This window comes from Nomia melanderi, chromosome 12, assembly GCF_051020985.1.
Source record: "Nomia melanderi isolate GNS246 chromosome 12, iyNomMela1, whole genome shotgun sequence".
Classification (NCBI taxonomy): Eukaryota; Metazoa; Arthropoda; class Insecta; order Hymenoptera; family Halictidae; genus Nomia; species Nomia melanderi.
This window is the reverse complement of record NC_135010.1, coordinates 13,750,622-13,763,032: the sequence shown is the minus strand read 5'-3', so window position 1 is coordinate 13,763,032 and position 12,411 is coordinate 13,750,622. Positions and strand designations below refer to the sequence as shown.

General features: G+C 42.8%; 4 protein-coding genes and 1 non-coding gene across 17 annotated transcripts; 3 read left to right on the top strand and 2 right to left on the bottom strand.

Moving 5' to 3' along the window:
• The first annotated feature begins 53 nt into the window (after positions 1-53).
• Positions 54-1,930, top strand: LOC116433707 (phospholipase A2-like). 2 transcript variants are annotated; one of them, XM_031992113.2, is made up of 5 exons: positions 54-205; positions 281-557; positions 1,199-1,358; positions 1,446-1,598; positions 1,672-1,930. In XM_031992113.2, exons 2-5 carry the CDS (start codon positions 287-289, stop codon positions 1,769-1,771), a joined length of 684 nt encoding a protein of 227 aa, XP_031847973.2. In that variant the 5' UTR covers positions 54-205; positions 281-286; the 3' UTR covers positions 1,772-1,930. The 2 variants fall into 2 exon arrangements, with proteins under 2 accessions (XP_031847973.2, XP_031847972.2); XM_031992112.2 differs by having other exon boundaries at positions 120-557.
• On the bottom strand, positions 986-6,677 carry su(r) (dihydropyrimidine dehydrogenase su(r)). Its single transcript, XM_031992094.2, has 16 exons — positions 6,532-6,677; positions 6,346-6,456; positions 5,899-6,231; positions 5,517-5,825; positions 5,127-5,450; positions 4,850-5,060; positions 4,594-4,778; positions 4,203-4,418; positions 3,971-4,135; positions 3,732-3,884; positions 3,543-3,663; positions 3,125-3,387; positions 2,641-2,817; positions 2,357-2,581; positions 2,125-2,282; positions 986-2,033 (listed from the first exon to the last, which is right to left on the bottom strand). Exons 1-16 carry the CDS (start codon positions 6,574-6,576, stop codon positions 1,952-1,954), a joined length of 3,078 nt encoding a protein of 1,025 aa, XP_031847954.1. The 5' UTR covers positions 6,577-6,677; the 3' UTR covers positions 986-1,951.
• Positions 6,678-6,951: 274 nt separating this feature from the next.
• LOC116433704 (odorant receptor Or1) lies at positions 6,952-9,716 on the top strand. 12 transcript variants are annotated; one of them, XM_031992101.2, is made up of 6 exons: positions 7,213-7,868; positions 8,396-8,937; positions 9,019-9,118; positions 9,194-9,301; positions 9,373-9,528; positions 9,588-9,716. In XM_031992101.2, the coding sequence occupies exons 1-6, from the start codon at positions 7,593-7,595 to the stop codon at positions 9,642-9,644; spliced, it is 1,239 nt and encodes a 412-aa protein (XP_031847961.2). In that variant the 5' UTR covers positions 7,213-7,592; the 3' UTR covers positions 9,645-9,716. The 12 variants fall into 12 exon arrangements, 11 of the variants coding, with proteins under 11 accessions (XP_031847968.2, XP_031847964.2, XP_031847961.2 ...); XM_031992108.2 differs by adding an exon at positions 6,952-7,081 and having other exon boundaries at positions 7,759-7,868; positions 8,422-8,937; positions 9,019-9,301; positions 9,373-9,682; XM_031992104.2 differs by adding an exon at positions 6,958-7,081 and having other exon boundaries at positions 7,759-7,868; positions 9,019-9,301; positions 9,373-9,682.
• TRNAG-UCC (transfer RNA glycine (anticodon UCC)) lies at positions 8,055-8,126 on the top strand. Its single transcript has one exon. It is a non-coding gene; the product is annotated as a tRNA-Gly (tRNA).
• Positions 9,675-12,351, bottom strand: yip2 (yippee interacting protein 2). The gene is made up of 8 exons (XM_031992109.2): positions 12,185-12,351; positions 11,421-11,587; positions 11,192-11,323; positions 10,841-11,105; positions 10,576-10,751; positions 10,295-10,495; positions 10,055-10,209; positions 9,675-9,979 (listed from the first exon to the last, which is right to left on the bottom strand). The coding sequence occupies exons 1-8, from the start codon at positions 12,201-12,203 to the stop codon at positions 9,895-9,897; spliced, it is 1,200 nt and encodes a 399-aa protein (XP_031847969.1). The 5' UTR covers positions 12,204-12,351; the 3' UTR covers positions 9,675-9,894.
• Positions 12,352-12,411: the final 60 nt, after the last annotated feature.

Here is a 12,411-nt window from a genome sequence, read left to right as displayed (position 1 = left end):
CGATTCTACTTTCTGCAATTCCTTCACATAACTCGGATGACTTTACTGCGTATAGTCGACCATTTGCACAAGTGAAGAATGTTAATAATTCTACGTATTTTACACCGTGCCGACAAATAAAAGTTCGCGGAGCGGTACGAGGATATGCAGTCGCTGCTAACTCGTTTAAGGGAACGTGCTACCGAAATCGTTCAAACGGATACAGGTCCGCGAACTGGAGTTACACTGCAATATCCTTTTGTGTACAAATTATTAAAGAAATTATATATCGTGTACATAGCGCGCAATGATGTCTTGGGTCCGCGTGTATGTTGCGCTACTTTCGCTCCTCGTTTTCCTCGATTTCGGAGGATGCGACGACTCGCAACAGCCGAAGACAACTTACGTGAGTCCTCTCGAGAGATTTGTTCTCGGGATCAAAAACAAGCTCGACCCAGAATCGATCTCTAATATTCCAATTTTGGGGAATATATACAAAAATCAAAACGGCAGGAGCAACAGTAGCATCGCCAGTGTCTTTAATCCGTACAAAGTCCAGATTAAAGCAATATTTCCAGGTACGTGGCGATACTGAACTCCGTTCAACCCTTTACAGAGGATTCTTTAACCCTTTGAACTCTGTAGGCTCCAATATTGCACCAGTTATAATATTAAATATTTTGAATCAAAGAAACTACTCTAAATTATTAGATTTCGCACACATCCGAATTTTGTACTAAGGAAACTAAAAGATCGAGGAAATGTTATAGGATTTCTCATTTTCGCTAGGAATACTATAAAAATTAGTTGCCGATGGATTACAAAACAACCTGGAGTGCTAAGGGTTAAAATATTCAAGACTAATTAAAATTAATTTGTACATCAAGCTCTTAAATTACGAAAAGAGAACTCTGCACTGATCTCTTGTTATTCGAATAATTCAATCATTTCTTTGCAACTCTGTATTCCAAATACGAAAATTTAAATGGTTGAAACATCGAACAAATTCTTAATAAAATTCATATGAATTTATTTAATCACTACTGAACAGAGTGACGTTACGATTATTGTATTTGCTAAACAGTTAGGATTTGCATACTACACCAAGCGCACGTTATTATTATTCTGTTATTCAATTCTTCCGTGTCATTTTCGTTTTTCCTTTTTGGCAATGTAATTATGTTACGAGTTACGAATATTTCTACAAATACACCTTTAGGAACGTATTGGTGCGGCGACGGCGATATATCTCCGAACGGCAAAGATGTTGGTTTCTTTGAGGGCACGGACACCTGTTGCAAGAATCATGACGGCTGTCGGGACTCCATTGACGCGGGCGACACGAAGTACGGCCTTAAAAATAATGGAGCTTTCACGAGGTAACGACAAATCAAATTCCGTGGTAATTTTTCTGCACGAAAGAACAACGTTAGCTCCGCTATACTTAATATCTTTACGCCAAACAGATCGCACTGCGATTGCGACCAGCAATTATTCGACTGCTTGAAGAACGCGAAATCGATCATAGCTACGGACATCGGCACCACTTATTTCAATGTCTTACGTCCTCAATGCTTCAAACAGGACTATCCTACCATCGGTTGTAAAAAGTATTCAAGGTAACGAATTCCACAACGCCCTCCTCCACACACAACTTCTTCGAGCGTGCGCTTAAAGGAATTTCAATTTCAGAGGTCAAATCGTCAGCAAAAAATGCGTGGAATATGAATTGGACACCGATAAACCAAAGGAAGTGCAGTGGTTCGATAATCCAAACTTTATCAGTATTTAACAACTTAAACGGTCGGTTCCGAGCAGTAATTTATTGCGATCGTTACGTTTATGTAGATGTAACGTTCGAACGTTATTCAAAGCAACAGTGTACGCGTGAAAAGGATTAGCCGATCCGGGGAAGGTTATAAAATATGTAAAATAAAATATCTAACTACAACCCGCCGAAGGCTTGTCTGTTTCAATTGAAATCAGGAAGTTCGAACGCGTTTTTCGGCGGGATTCCCCGCTTTATAACGTGAGGTATCGTTTTGGGCACCATACTGTAAACACAACATCGAATCGGTTAGAGAAGTATGTCACGTAATCGTGAAAATAAGAACAACACGGAGGAACGATTAAGCAGGAACTTACGTGATGCAATCGATGATGGGGCATACCGACAGGCAAAGCGTGCAGCCCGTGCAGTCGTCGGTCACCTTTGGAATGTGAGTATCCGGATCGAAGTGTATCGCTTGGTAGCCGGAATCGGCGCAAGCCATGTAACACTTTCCACAATTTATACACATATCCTGACACATACGAAATAACCAGCGTCAGCGAGGAAGATCAACGAACTCGATTTCCTTTGGTAATCGAAACTTACATCGTCTATCAGCGCTACCACTTGCCGTTTGTTATCCAGCTCTTTAAACGTCCCGATGTGACTCAAAGCTTTGCCGATCACGTCTTTTATACAAGGTATGGGCGCGACCGGTTTCGGGACAGGCCTCGTAGCTGCCACCGGCTGATCGAGCGGATCCGAGTTCGCTTTAATCTCGGCGATCTTCTGCTCGCGCAGCCTTTGATACTCCCCGAAGTAAGGTACATTCTACAGCAGGAATGAGGTATCACGAAACCGATTTCGATTGACAGGGAAATGATACTCACTTTGCCGAGAGCGTGCTGCAGGGAAACCGGTTTTCCCTTTTGGTGCTTAAAGGTCGGCGGACTCTGGCCGTCCCAATCCTTCACCTGTTTCAGACTCTTTAAGTACAGCAGTGTCTTCAAGCCGGTTACGTAGTCATCGATTAAAGTGAAATCTTGATTTTGTATGGCGCTGCAGACCTAATCAGGTGTTGTCCAATAGGAAAGAGTGTCTATGTAACGGTACTACCGCTCGTTGCAGAGAACCTGGCACTCGTGACGTCATATGGGCGGGGACAGTCGCTCCAGGAACTCCAATCGCGAGTCTGGGAACGGATCCTCAAGTTCTTTGTCGCGTGATTCGACTAGTATGCGTGAATACCTCAGCGAATCGTATATCAGAATCGAAAATCCGCGTGAGCAAGGCGTGCGCTTTCGAATCTGACCACTCAGACGAGAGTGCCAGGTTCCCTGCAACGTATAAAATTCGAACAGCTCGGCGACTCACCTGCAAAACGGATGCGCCGCAGTGAAGAAACTGAAGAGCCACGTCCGCGGAATCGATGCCGCCGATCCCGAGTATCGGGAACCCTGGGAGAACCTTCGCGATGGAGGACACTGCCCGCAGTGCCTGAGGCCTGGTCGAGTTTCCCGACATACCCCCGTACGTGGTGGCTTTCTGGATACCAACGGCTGGCCAGGGTGTCCCGTCGGCGTATAAGCCCATCAGGCCTTGCACGGTGTTTATCGCGGACACGCCGTCGGCTTGGCCTGAAGCAAAGCGTTTCGACACTCTTGATTCCTTCTTTTTACTGTTGTTACAAAGATAGATAATTCTCGGAGGAATTACTGAATCGTGAATCAATAAAAATGTCAATACACCGGTACCAAGCATTTGATTGAACAGAAACAAACTCGAACGGTACCTTCGTAGGCCGCTTTCGCGATGGAGACGATATCGGTAATGTTCGGCGTCAATTTCACGAAGAACGGTATTTTAACAGCTTCGCGCAGCCACCTGGAAATGTTTCTCACCAATTCAGGATCCTGAAACGCGACGACGGCCGTGATAGTGTTCGACGGAATGGAAATACAATTTACGATTATAATTATACTTGTCCGCAAGCTAGTCCCATCCCCGACTCTCCCATTCCATGTGGGCACGACAGATTCAATTCCAGGGCGTCAGAGCCAGCTGCTTCAGCCATTTGGGCGAGCTCCGTCCAATCCGCTTTGTTATATGTACACATGATGCTAGCTATGACGATCTGTCAATGAACAGACTCTATCATTACGAGGACTAGTCCGAAAGCTTCGAGCTAATCGAAGGAACCATTGCATGTTACTTTCGAACCTTCGTCGGGAAGTCTCTCTTCAATTCCGTGATACTCTGGCACCAGTAGGCCGCCGATTTCTCGGATATCAGCTCGATATTCAGGAAACTGCCTTGCTCGGGGCCGTAATGATGCCTCGAAGTGGTGCCTTTAATTATCCTCGGCGACACGTTCGTGACGAGGTCCTGGAAAATCGTATCGTCGGGATATCTCGGAGGGAAACCATTCGTTTCTACGATGAACAGCTCTTACCTTGTCCAGGGAGAATGTCTTCGTGACGACGAAACCCCAGCCTGCCTCGAAGGCTCGTCTGATCATGGCGGTCGAGGTGCAAGGCGGCGCGGAGGCGAGGCCGAAAGGGTTTTCGAACTTCATCCCGCACATCTCGACCGACAGGTCGACGTCGTCGATCGGAGTATGGAATTTCGGTAGCTGAGGAGTCTCAGGCACCTCCAGACCGTTAGCATTCTAAAGGTAAATCAACGGTGTTATCGGTTTGCGCGTTGAAACTAGTGAAAACTGCAGTCGAAAATGTTGGCACTCTGTTGCATCGACGGCATTTAATTCGGTTATAGCGAAAATTGTTAACGCTAGATTTACGAAACCTAGTGTTAAAGAAAGTAGGCATTGTCGGAACTGTAACCTGAATGAACTTGTGAAGATACCAAGCCGCCGTCTTGCCATCGTTGACAGACTCGACGGTGGTCTGCGCGGTGCCGGCCAGGTCTCCGCCGCAGAAGACGCCGGGCACGGACGTGCTCATAGTCTCCGCGTCCACTTCCGGTAAGTTCCATTTGTTCATCTTAACGGGCGCCATTGCTCTCACCACTGAGACAGAAAGATCCCATGGAACTTACTCCAGAAGGAGTTCTCGACTACAATCTGTACCGTGCGCTCACCGCTAGGATCTTGCAGCCCCGACCCAAAAGCCGACACGATGAAATCCGCTTTCAGCCGGCAGACTTGCTCCTCGTCCTCCAGCCAGTCGCCGTTCTCCGTTTCCTCCGTTCGACAGAGCTCTATCGCAGTTATTCTCCCGTTGCGAGTGATCACTCGCTTCGGCGATTGGAAGGGAACGAACTCGCACTTCTCTACTCTCGCCAAGTCGAACTGAGCACAGACGAAGAGGTCAATGTACCGCCGTGAAACCGCGCGGCTTTAGAAAATGATCACCACCTCTTCAGGGACCGCTCGGATATTCGTGAACCCTTTCCTGAACACGACGTAAACCTTCTTGGCGCCGCAGCGCAGAGCGGAAGTGGCGCAATCGAAGGCCGTGTCGCCAGCCCCGAGGACGACGACGGTTCCGTGGAGAGAAGGCAGCTGGGAGCTCTTGCACGCGCACATTCCCGGCTTGCTGGCCTTCGCCACTCTCGGCAGGAAGCTCTTCGACGTGTAGAACCCCATTTCCTCGGTGAGATCCGCGAAAATCGGGATGGTGTTCGCTTCTGGCAGACCGATTCCCAGGAAGATGGCTTTGTAGCCTTCATCTTGCAGACCCTAAAAGGATTTCGATGCATAAAAGATCCTCGTACAATATTCCAGTACAATTGAAGAAGTCTATACCTGTATACTCAAATCGTTTTCCGAGAGTGCTCTGCTTAGTTCGATCTTCACGCCTAAGTCTCTCGCTAAATCGACTTCGAAGTTGACGACGTCGTACGGCAGACGGTACTGCGGGATTTCCGAGGAACTCAACCCGCCGATGTAAGACTGCTTTTCGAAGATCGTGATGTCATTGTAACCTAAACGCGCGAGGAACGTGGCGCAGGACAGAGAGGCCGGGCCACAGCCGATCAGCGCGATCTTCGTGTCCGCGTGCGGAACCGTTTGCCCGGGGATCCTCGTCTGCGGTATGCGCATCTGCTTGAAGATCTGTGGGACCGCGTGGAAGATTGTAATCTATTCGCGCGAGGAAACTAGAGCGAGGCATCGTTAAACGCCTTACGTCCGTGGCGAACTGCTGGAGACCGCCGATGTTAATGGGCCCCTCCTCGGACGCGTGCAGGTTGCACCCGCCGACGCATAGATCGCTGGTCGGGCAGACCATGCCGCACGTCAGGCCCAGGGGATTGTCGGAGAGGATCGCCTTCGCGGCGCCATAGTAATTCTTATTCGATATCGAGGTGATGAAGGATTTGACGTCCAACTGCGTGGGACAAGACTTTTGGCAAGGCGCGTCGGTGCATTTCAGGCAACGCGCCGCTTCTTTCAGCGCGCCGCGCTCGCTCAGCGTGGTATGCTTGATGTCGTCGAAGTTCTTCGTCAGCGGCGGGCATCTCTGCAAGAAAATACTGCGCTGTATCGATGATGCGCCGCGACGCGTGCGAAATGAGCGATCAGCGGGTTCTCGGAAGATTCTAATCGCGGTCGCGAACTTGATACACGATCTTACGCTGCATTTCTCGTTGACGTTCCTCTTCCACTTCCTTTTGTTCTCCTTTGTGTACACCGAGGGGACCAAGTTCGCGTACGGCTTGATCTTTGGATTCAGAGACAGCAGGTTCTGTGGAAAAGTTTGTCGATCAGATTAAACGGCGGTCCTCGATAGGTCTTTAACAAGTTCGGATCTGTTACTCGCCTCGATATCGGCCACGTCTTTGCTGAGCACCGTTGCCGCTGCCATATCTTCCTCGGCGAGATCGAAATCGACGTAGTTGAAAGTCCGATCGCGAGGAATTCGTAAACAATTCCGGATATTTCGGATAGTCGCTGCGCGTGACGGCTGAAGCAACTCGCTTCGAGCTATCGTGGACGACGAGTGACGTCCCCGGCTGTATAGTTCCGAGCGGAGAAACTAAGAACGCCCCGCTCGTGTGAGTAATTAACACGAACGAACTTTTACATCGAGCGTCGCGATAAGCGCGTCATTTTTGCGTGGTGTGGGTCACGCGGCTCGCGGAGAGGGGGCGGATAAGCGACGACTAGCATCCCCTCCATCTGTCACGCGCGCACGCCAAGTTTCTATTAATTTTTCCATCGTAATCGCTCTGTAATGATCTTGTAAACGGTCCGTGTGAAACGAAAGAAAGAAATTTATCAGGCACGAACTACATTCGAAGAAACCAAGTCAATATCGTTCATCCCTGATAGAACTTATCGCCGATACGGATCTGTGATACTGTTAGATGGTACGTTTCCGATAAACGTAACGAGAACAGCGCGTATCGGTCTCGTTGCCGATGATTTAAATAAATTGCGTTCCGCGCGTCGTACTTAGAATTGAATTAACGCACACGCGCCACGCTTGAAAATATGAATTAAACTCGACGACCTTCAACCGGAACGTCTGACGATATGCTTGACACTGCAAAATTCATCTGCGACAGCTTATCGCGCATCGATTCGACGTTAAACTTTCATATCAATGCATTTCCTGTAATCGAAGATAAACGCACGCTGCCGGAGCAGTATCTGTGAAGCAACGTTTGATTAAACGCGGTTGCAAGGGGACAGCCGGCGTAATTACAGAATACAAGGAAGTCGTTCTGTAATCTTGAGACCCCTAAACCGGGGTCCCGTAATTCCAGGGGAAACTGAGACTATCGAAGGTCTAACTGGTACTTAACATTGAATTCTGGTTCGCTGTCACGAGATATCAGTGTCGAACTGTATTAGGGTAGGAATAACATCCCCGAAGGGATGGACGAGTTCGAAATGGATGAATCGAAGCGGAGGCACATAGCACCCAACAAGCACTTGAACAATAGCTTGTCGGTGCTTTATTACATGGGCATGTGGCCCGAGCAGAGCAGATACCGCTACCTGTACTCCGTGTACACTATTTTTAGCGGCGTTTTTCTGTTAGGTATTTTCCTCACGACTGAAATCGCGTATTTCATCGCGAACTGGAATGACATGGCGAAGGTAGCTGCGATTTCTACGGTTCTTATGACTAATGCTACTCACGCTTCTAAGGTCTGTACTAGACGGTAATATGAAATGATTATGATTTAGAGAATTGGTTCTGATTGATTCAAGATTGAACGCGGAACGGGAAGCTTTTGTTTATCTGTTCTATTTTGAATTTTTGAGTATAGAAGATCGGTAAATATTTGTATTTTGAAACTACTCCACATGGACAGGGAGACACTAGAACACCGTGCGATGGTGGTGTAATGGTTAGCATAGTTGCCTTCCAAGCAGTTGATCCGGGTTCGATTCCCGGCCATCGCACATGATTATTTTTTGTCTAGTTTTTAATGATACTTCAAAGTATCTTATAATATTAACCCTTTGCACTCGAGAATATTTTTCGCAACGAATATTCCTTATTTTCTGATGAAATATCAATGGTAATTTTCACAATTATTTTATTTCAATGTTCCGTGTGTTGATAGATCATAGAAAATTTAATACTGAATTTTAAATTTTATCATTTCGTTGGGATAAATCAAGTGGCGAGTGAAAGGGTTAAATACTAATAATCTCATGATTTCATTTAGGTAATTATTCTTGTCTATCGGCATAGTCGCATACGAGATCTGGTGAACGTGACGAGGAGCGAGATGTTTAATCGGGACAATGTAAAGTATGAACAAATCGTAACGCATTACACCTGGCAAGGAATATTTCATCACATCGCGTATCAAACGTTCGGTGCGCTAGCTGTAACTGTATGGGGGATCACACCGGTCCTCGATTACCTTACCGGAGGATCGAAGCATTACCCCGTAGAAGGATTGTACCCTTATAACGTAACGGCAACGCCAGCCTTCGAGATTACTTGTTCGTATCAAGCAGTAGCAATTATTTTATGTTGTCTGAACAATGTCGCGATAGACACGCTGATAACGGGCCTTATCACGATCGCCTGTTGCCAATTGACGATTTTAAATCGTAACATTTCATCTCTAAATATCGAAACAGATCAACAATTGATTACTTTGAAAGGTGACGCTAATCCTGGGAAATTTGCTACGCAACTTGACAACGAATCGTATAAAAATTTGAAAATCTGTATCAAACATAGTAATATGATATTCGAGTGAGTTCTGAAATAGAAAAATACGATTCTGCGAACGCTGTTTTATGGAATCTATAGTACAATTACATCTAATATTTTTAGTTTCTCAAGAGAAATACAAAATATTTTTGGTACCGCAATATTCTTCCAGTTTTTAGTGAATTGTATTATTATCTGCTTAATAGCGTTCAATATGGCTCAGGTATATACTGTAAAGTACTTATTTTTAGAATTTTCGAACGAGCTCAAGTGTATTCTGCATTTATTGTATCCACAGATGAAAGTTTATATTCCACATATTCTTTTTGGTATGCTAATGTATATGTGCTGTATGACGTATCAAATTTTTATATATTGTTGGCACGGTAATGAGTTGTATCTTCATGTAGGTAATTACTGAAAATTGGTTTTCTATTTAAAAAGAAAGCAATTTCTATTCAAATATTGCTTCTGCAGAGCTTAGACATGATTCTTGCCGCGTACTCGAACGAATGGTGGCAAAAAACGGAGAATTTTAAACGAGCCATACAAATTATAATGACAAGGGCACAACGGCCTCTGATCTTATCCGCTGGAAATATTATGGATATCTCGTTGCAAAATTTTGTTCGCGTAAGTATCGTATCCGTAGTGTTTCAAACATTTTTAAACTCGTTCACATTATTTTGCAGATTCTACGCATGTCATATTCAATTTTTACTGTTTTACAAACTTCGACGAACTCTTGAGTTGTTATATGCTTAAAAAACTTCCCTGTAGAAAGTTCATAAAAACAATATATTTTTGTGAAATAGAATAACAACATTACATTTTTTTAACATTGTATATAAAAGATAGAAATATATTTTTTAACGTACTTCTTATCGTGTAATGCGTATCAAAAATATAAACAATAACACAGTTTTCATACTATATGTCTGCGTCGGAGTAAATGAATTTAATTGCACAATTCATATTTTTTAGCCCTATTTATCATGATTAAAGAGCTTCCACCATTAAGGCTATTCCTTGACCACCGCCAATGCAAGCAGAGCCAATTCCTAATTTTCCGCCTTTTCGTCTTCTACAAATTTTTATAATGAAAGTCGTAATTGCTATGAAACATTGTAAAATATATTATATATAAATATAAGTGTACCTGAGCTCGTGTACCAAATGTGCAGTAATTCTACTACCAGATGCACCTAATGGATGTCCAAGAGCAATAGCACCACCATCCACATTTAATTTATTAATGTCCAAGTTTAGATCTTTAGCGCAAGATAATACTTGAGCTCCAAACGCTTCGTTAATCTAGCAACACAATGAATTTAATTAATTAAAGCCTTAACATTTATATCGATAAATAAATATGTAAAACACATGTTAAAAATGTTACTTCAACAAGTTCCACGTCATCAAGCGTTTTGTTCGTGATTTTAAGAAGTTGTCTAATAGCTGGAGAAGGGCCAAATCCCATAATGCTCGGATCTACGCCAACAATTGAGTAACCTATTAAACGCGCGAGTGGTTTAAGTCCTTCTGTTTTAACGGCTTCTTCGCTAGCTAAAATGACAGCTCCTGCGCCATCGCAAATACCCTGTAAAATATATTTACGTATTTAAATAGTAAAAAATATAATTATAAGTTTGTAACTCATTTAAATATAATACTACATACAGATGCCGAACCTGCTGTAACCAGACCATCTTTCTTGAAAACAGGCGACAACTTAGCTAGACTTTCAACAGTCGTTTTAGGACGTGGATGCTCATCTGTATCAACAAGAACTTCCTGTTTCTTTGTCTTTACTGTTACAGGTGCAATTTCTTCTTTGAAACGACCGGCGTCGTTAGCTGAAACGTTAAAAATATTTTTCTGAACTCCTTTACTTGGTACCCAGATAGTGTAATAAATCTAGATCTAAAAAGTGATATGTATTAACCAGCTTTCCACAGTTGTTGACTTCTTAAAGCAAATGCATCTACTTCTTCTCTTTTCAAACCAAATTGTGCTCCAAGCTTTTCTGCAGTCATGCCCATGGGTAAATTACAATAAGTATCTAATAATCCAAGCCACAGAGAATCTTCAAACTCATATTTTTGCCCCAAAACAGTACCAAAACGAACATTCCTTACTATAAAAGGAGATTGGCTCATATTATCTGCACCTCCTGTTAAAACCACTTTAGACTCTCCTGTTAGAATACTCTGAAAGTAATTTATAGACATTTTTTGTGTAAAAATTTACCAGTTCACTGTTTTCTTAACAGTCCTATGTAAAATAGATTTTATACCTGTGCCCCAGATACTATTGACTGAAATCCAGAACCACATAATCTGTTGACTGCAAAGGCTGGTTTCTCTATAGGAACTCCAGACTTCAATGCTGTATGCCTTGCCAGAAAACCTCCATCACTGGATGACATCTTTAAATGAATGATTACACGGATAATGGAATAAAGAAATACTTGATTATTCATAAAAAAATGGTAAACCTTTTACTTATAAAAATTATTTACGTACAGATAATACATGGCCAAATACAACACTATCAACTTTTTCTGGTTTCAATCCTGCAGATTGTAAAGCAGAAGTTGCAGCAACCACTGATAACTCAGTTGCACTTTTATTGGTAAATACACCACCCATTGTGCCAAATGGAGTGCGTTTTGCACCAACAATGAAAATACCTGTAAAAAAATGTATGCATACATTATTTTTAATATTGTGAAAATAATTGTTTTCTAGTGTTTTATAAAAAAAGATTAATTTCATTTATATGTCATCCAATTCTTTTATATCATATTTATTGAATGAGAATCACTGGCATGATCACTTAAATTCTCAGTAGGTACAAAGATCAAAAACAACACTTTCAATGCCTCTGTAAACATAAGACGATAAATATATTAGACGAAGAAAAAAAATATAACTTCGAAGTTCGAAACAATTAAATTTCTAGGTTACAATAAATATGCTGTAAACTTAACACTGCTATAAATACCAATGCAATGAACATTTGCAATTTAAAATCGCACCTAATCATATTTGCATTCTGAAATATTTTAAGACACTTTCGAAGTTAGATTTGCACTTAAAATATTTCATAGTTCTGTTAAATACTTGTCAATTTTTAAAAATTAAATAATACATTCTTAACTTTCGAAATAGTTTAATTTATTTAAATCTGAACCGTAGAAGAAATATTTATTCGATATACATACAATATGTTAAGTAAAATCGGCGAAATTGAAAGTTTTCGAGAAGAATCACAGAGGAATACATACCTTTCGTTGTAATAGACATTGTGATAGCGAAATTTATATTACAATAACGGAACTCAAACAATTAAAAAGGTTCCAAAACGCAGCACGCTGTAATACTAAGCTTTTATGCTCGCCGAGTGCATTTTATATAGCACCGTGCTAAATGGCATGTAGTTATCTGGTAGAAAGGAAGGGGAGTAATTCTGGTGACGTTCTGTTTACCCCAATATAGGAGCATGAGTTTCACA